General features: G+C 45.4%; 1 protein-coding gene across 2 annotated transcripts in view; it reads right to left on the bottom strand.

Moving 5' to 3' along the window:
• Positions 1 to 6234, bottom strand: part of LOC116087275 (O-acyltransferase like protein) — a 55468-nt gene that overhangs the window by 31854 nt on the left and 17380 nt on the right. For both annotated transcript variants that reach the window (XM_031365911.1, XM_031365912.1), the window contains one exon: positions 1252 to 1390. In XM_031365911.1, the coding sequence (XP_031221771.1) occupies positions 1252 to 1390 (139 nt within the window). The remainder of the gene's footprint in view (positions 1 to 1251; positions 1391 to 6234) is intronic.

The following is a 6234-nucleotide window of genomic DNA, read 5'->3' as shown; positions in this document are numbered from 1 at the left end:
GCTACCTGCCCTTGCTAAATCTGACTGGAGCCTGTCCTTCCTGTGATCCTGGTTGTATCAGAACTCCTAAGAGTCAAGCTGTCTCTGGGATCCTGTGATTCTGGGATCCTGTGATCCTGGGCTTATTAGAGTGTCTGGGAGTGGAGCTTCCTCTGGGTGTTGTGGGACTGGCTGCAGAGTTTAAGCCCAAGGTCTGCTCAGGGCACCGGCTGGCCCAGACAGACCGGAAGCAACCCTAGCTACTGGGCTGGCAGAGTTCCTGCATGCCTGGGTCCTGCTGGTCCCAGTTACTCCTAGTGTTGGGACAGATGTGGTGTCCTCCTCACCTCTGGTCCAGGGTGTGTTAGAGCACCTGGGAGTGGAGCTTCCTCTAGGTTTTGTGGGACTAGCTGCGGAGTTTGCACCCAAGGTCTGCTCAGGGCACTAGCCCAGACAGACCAGCGTTTTTGTTTGTTTGTTTGTTTTTAAGATGTCATTTAAACAAATGTACCACCTATCACATTTGGGTGGTATTCATAATGGTGACTTTTGATAGTGGCGAGGAGACACTAAAGCATGCATGGACGTTCCTGCTAGAGCACTGTAAATGAAAGGCCTCAGTTGTCAAGACCTAGAACTACATGTCTATTTAATTTGTACCAAGAAGTGATGAAAATCCAAAAGGCAAAGGGAACAACATTGGCACAGTAGGCTGGGGAGAGGCCCTGCTTCCAACTGTAGAAAAGAATTTTCAGCTCAGGGACGACTGAGATGGATGCACTTGTCGGCAGCCCTGGATCCCACTCAATTTTGTCCATGGCTTGTCTTCCCTAGGTGCTGTCCCATTTCCTTCTTTAATGGTGACCTCCCTCAAAATTCCATGGGCTGGTTGCTTATGAACAATAGAACTTGATTTCTTATCGTTGAAAAGAGTCCCCTCAAATCAAGTCACCAGCAGCAGTTGGGTTTAGAAAGGACCAAGTTTTCTAGTTGTTGGCATCTTCTGGTTGACCTCGAATGGTAGAAGGAAGGGCTGAGGAAACACCACAACCGTCCCCTGCCCCGTACCTTTAGCTTCAACCTCCACCTGAGACCATCACGTTCAGGTTAAGTTTCAGTGTAGGAATATTGGGGAAACACAAACATCAGATCACTGAACTTTGAGGCCAAACAGCACCGGCCATTCATCATCCAAAGAATTAAATTCAACACTAAATGCAATGGAAAGAGACGGTGATGATTCTTACATAATGCCCAGGCGCCCGTACTTACAGACACACGGAAGCAAACAAGTCCAGCCTCAAGGCCCCAGCAGCACATCTGGCCACAACTTCACAAGATGAGGAAGAGTCTTTTGTAAAGAGGGACAGGGAAGGTTCCAAGAACGAGGTGTTTCTGAACCTTAGAATGCCTACCGAGAGAGAGAGGCCATATTAGTGCTTCAGACTTTTCCAAGTATATCCCTATCATCCCCACACAACACTGCCAGTTTACCACACGTGGGCTTTCTAAGTCTCGGCAATATTTTACAACTGTATATATCCTGAACCTGTACAGGCTTTGCATCACTATTCTTTAAACGAAATGACTATAGAATGACTACGCGCACAGCCCCTTACATCGGGTATTATAAATAAGCCAGAGTTGATTAGTAGCACACAGGAGGATTCTGTAACACTATGCAGACACTATGAAATTTTATATAAAGACTTCAGCATCTGTGGATTTCAGTTTCCTGGAACAGAGCTAGCATGAATACCAAATTTATCTGCTTCATGAATAGTGGAAGGAAAAAAATAGGAAACGAAGATGCCAAAGAGGGGAGAGACATGCGTCCGGGATTAAAAGTGAATACTACTCTTCCAGAGGACCAGAGTTCAGTTCCCAGTGTTTGCATCAGACAGTTGACAACCTCCTGTAAGTCCAGCTCCAGGGAAGCTGGCACCCTTATTTGGCCTCCGAATGCACCTGCATGTATGTGTGTATATCACACACACACACACACACACACACACACAATAAAAAGTAAGAACAGTAATAAATGCTTAAAACATAAAAGGATGCTGAAAGCCACAGAACTTGGCTCTTGGCCCAGGTAGAAATAGACCAGCGTCTTCTGAACCCATAGTCTGTTGATCTCTTGTATCCTTTCCGACACACAGCCCTGGGGATGCTAAATCTAAAACACTGCTGGTACTGACTCAAGTCTACTTGTGATCCAGTCTCTCCAAGAGAGACAAAAATATGTAATAGGAGATGGAGCAAACTGATGGAAGCCGGCCACTCTGGGATGGGTACCATCTAAAACCGAGGTTCAGACACAACAGCTTAGGATGCAGCTGATGAATCTCTGGAAGACTGAATGGGTAAAGACCTTGCCAGGGAGACTAGACTTCTGTCTTAAATGGTAGTGAGCCTCAGGGTGACCCGGAGGCCCGTGATGAGAGAATTATCTGGTCCTCTCTCTGAAGGCTTCTGAGCCAGAGGTCTGGAAGTGATGTGGGATCCACACTCTGCAATCTCCCAGTACCACACTCAGAACTAGGACTCAGGCACTTCCCAGGCCTTGGCAAACATTGAGGACACATGGTTTCATATAACAGCAATACCAATTATTAACAGCCACAAGTGCTATAGTCCATTAGGTTGCCTGCTAGACATGAGATGTGGTTCTGTCACTGTCTATAACTTTTACCAACCTCTAAGAAGGGGTCACCTTATCTCACACACAGAAGAATTTGTCTCAGATAAGTTCATCAAACTGAACATAGTGATTAAGAATACAGCTTAAATAGGGCTGGAGAGATGGCTGATGTAGAGAATACTGGATGTTTTTCTAGGGGACCCAGGTTCAATTCGCAACAGAAGCAGCAGCAAAAAAAGAAAAGAGGAAAGAAAGAGAGAGAGAGAAAGAGAGAAAGGAAGAAAGAAAGAGAGAGAGAAAGGGAGAAAGAAAGAAAGAGAGAGAGAGGGAGGGAAAGGAAGGAGAAAGAAAGAGAAAGAAAGGGAGAAAGAAAAAATGAAGGAAAGAAACAAAAGAAAGGGAGAAAGAAAGAAAGAAAGAGAAAGGAAGGAAGGAAGGAAGAAGAGAAAAGAAAAGAAAGAAGGAAAGAAAGGAAGAAACAAAGAAAAAAAGAAACAAAAAGAAAAAAGAAAAGAAGATGCTGATGACATTGCCATAGCAACCAGTGACTGGAAAAATCTGAGGATGGTGGTGAAACCAACCACCCAGCACAAACCGCCCCAGACAAGGTTGTACCTTCTGCTTCTGCCCTGATCATCAAAGCCCACAAGAAGCTATGGAGACAGAAAGGACCGGAAAATAGTAATAACATTGGAAATAGCACTCTTGATGAGATTGTCAACAGTGTCCTGCAGATGCCACACCAGTCTTTGGCCAAAGAACTTTCAGGAATTATGAAGAAGATCCTGGGGGCTAGAGTGTGGATGGCTTCCCCCCCTCATGACGTCACAGATGACATCAGCATGGGTAATTAGGAAGCAGCAAGAGAAAATGTTTCAATAAAAGACTATCACACACACAAACACACACACACACACACACACACACACACACACAAATTCTTTTTGAGTTCTAATTGGAAAGAAACCTGTGGCTAATTCAAGGAGTTGCTACTAGATAACTCCAGCTTCTATTCAGCCCAGGGGAGTCATGAGAGAGCTAACGGGAAGCTATTAGTTAGCTTGGTTATTTTGACAGGCCAGGCTGTTCTAAATCAACCAACCGTTAAAGAGGACAATTTACACTGACAGCAAAGACAGGAGAACATTGATGCCAGGCAGCTCAGCCCTCAATGCCTTTGATTCCTGCCAAACAGATAGTGTGAGCATTATAAAATGCTACACTGTTTCTGAAGGACAGACTCAGAGTGCGCCCCTGAGATCGAAATGTGCAGCCCCATTTTGTCCCTTGCAGATAAAATTTGTTGACTCAGTGGTAAGCAGAATATTAAAACCGACTTTTTCTTTCTCAGCTCTGGGGACCACGCAGGGTTCAGTTGGATTTGTCAAATACACCAGGTGAGTCCAGCATCCTAGATTAAGTAGCAGTGAACCACCATCTTGCCCACTCTCTACCCTACATAAGGGAATTCAGATAATCAAGCCAAACCAGAAAGCCAATATTGGGTCATATTCTGACTCCTCGGCAAAACAGAGATTCAAATCCTGATACCTGTGAATATAACTTTATTAGGAAATACCATCTTTTCAGAAGTAATCAGTCTACAGTGAGTTCATACAAGGTTAGAGTGGGCCCAAACTCAGTATGACTAGTGGATGAGAGAGGGCCATTGGGAAGAATCCCACATGCCAAGGAAAGCAATGCTACAAGCCAAGGAGAAGTGTGACATCTACAAGCTATAGAGAAGTAGTGTGTCCATATGCCAAGGAGGAAGTTAAGGAGAAGTGGTGTGTCCACTTACCAAGGAAGAATGAAATCTTTGTAGGATAAGGAGACATGGTGCGTCTACAAGCCAAGGACATAGGTCTGTTACAAGCCAAGGAGGCATGGTATGTCTACAGGTCAAAGAAAAATGGTTTGTCTACAAGCCAAGGAGGCAAGGTATATCTATAAGCCAGTGAGCATCAAGAACCACTGGCAGCCCACAGATACAGGGAGAGGCATATGCTAGACTCTTCTAGATGATTCCAGAAGCAATCAAACTTATCAACAAATTAATTTTTGAGAAAATTAATTTTTCTTGTTTTAAGTCATCTGAAATACCACAGTCTAGTCATAGAAGCCTTGAGAAATGAATATATGCTATTTACACTGGGTTTTTGTAATTTTTGTATCCAGGTTTGATCTAGAGCAGCAGTTCTCAACCTGTGGGTCATGACCCCTTTGGGGGAGTGGTGTCAAGTGGCCCTCTCACAGGAGTCACCTAAGACCATCAGAAAACACAGACATTTACAATTCATAACAGTAGCAAAATTGCAGTTATGAAATAGCAATAAAAATAATTTCCCTTCTTTTTTTTAGATTTATTTATTTCATGCATATGAGTACACTGTGGCTGTCTTCAGACACACCAGAAGAGGGCATCAGATCCCATTACAGATGGTTGTGAGCCACCATGTGGTTTCTGGAAATTGAACTCAGGGCCTCTGGAAGAACAGCCAGTGCTCTTCACCGCTGACTCATCTCTCCAGCCCCAAAATAATTTTCTTAATTTATTTTATATGCATTGGTGTTTTGCCTGCCTCACACTTGTATTATGCCTGTGTGAAAGTGCCCAATCCTGGAGTTACAGACAATCGTGAGCTGCTATGTAGGTGCTGGCAACTGAACTCAAGTCCTCTGGAAGAGTACTCAGTGCTCTTAACAGCTGAGCCATCTCTCTAGCCCCTATCAACAAAGATAATTTTAGGGTTGGGGGTCACCACAACATGAGTGAGGAACTGTACTAAAAGGGTGGCAGCAGACGGAAGGTTGAGAACCACGGACCTAGAGTCTGCACAGCCTGGGATGACATCATTTTTTTATCCTCAGGAAGGCACACACATTCATATCTTTTCTCATTACTGCGACCAAACACCTGACAAGAAGTAACTGGAGGCAGGAAGGACTGACTTTGGCTCCTGGCTTGATACAGTTCCTGTGGCAGGGAAGTTATAGGGGCACAAGCCACTCACAGCTACAAAAGGAGGAGCCTAAGGCTGCTCGCTCACATCTCTGGGCCCATCCTTTTCCCACTCAGACTCAGTCTGCACCCTGAGTCCTTGGACCAGAGCCCCACACATGTAGAATGAGCCCTTCCTCCTCTAGTAATCTTCTCTAGAAACACCCTCGCAGAGACTCGGAGTTGTGTCTCCAAGGTGATTCTAAATCCAGTCAAGCTGATGGTGAAGATTAACCATCACATCACACAACGTCTGTTAGTTGAAATGCTCCAACATCCCATGGAAACCATTGTGCAGCAAGTCCTCCAGGCTCTGGCTGCAAGACACCCATCCTACCTACCCAGGGTCTGTCTGTCTGTCTGTCTGTCTGTCTGTCTGTCTGTATCTCTCTGCCTCTCTCACACACACTGTGTGTATCTGTCTCTGTCTCTCCCTCTCCCTCTCTCCCTCTCCCTCTCTCCCTCTCTCCCTCTCCCTTTCTTTCTCTCCCTCTCCCTCTCTTTCTCTCCCTCTCTCCCTCTCTTTGTCCCCCTGTCTCTCTCTCCCTGTCTCCCTCTCCCTGTCTTCCTCCCTCTCCCCCCTTCTCTCTGTCTCCCTCCCCCTGTCTCT

The sequence above is a fragment of the Mastomys coucha genome, unplaced genomic scaffold (genome assembly GCF_008632895.1).
Source record: "Mastomys coucha isolate ucsf_1 unplaced genomic scaffold, UCSF_Mcou_1 pScaffold13, whole genome shotgun sequence".
NCBI lineage: Eukaryota > Metazoa > Chordata > Mammalia > Rodentia > Muridae > Mastomys > Mastomys coucha.
This window is presented reverse-complemented; position numbering and strand designations above follow the sequence as displayed.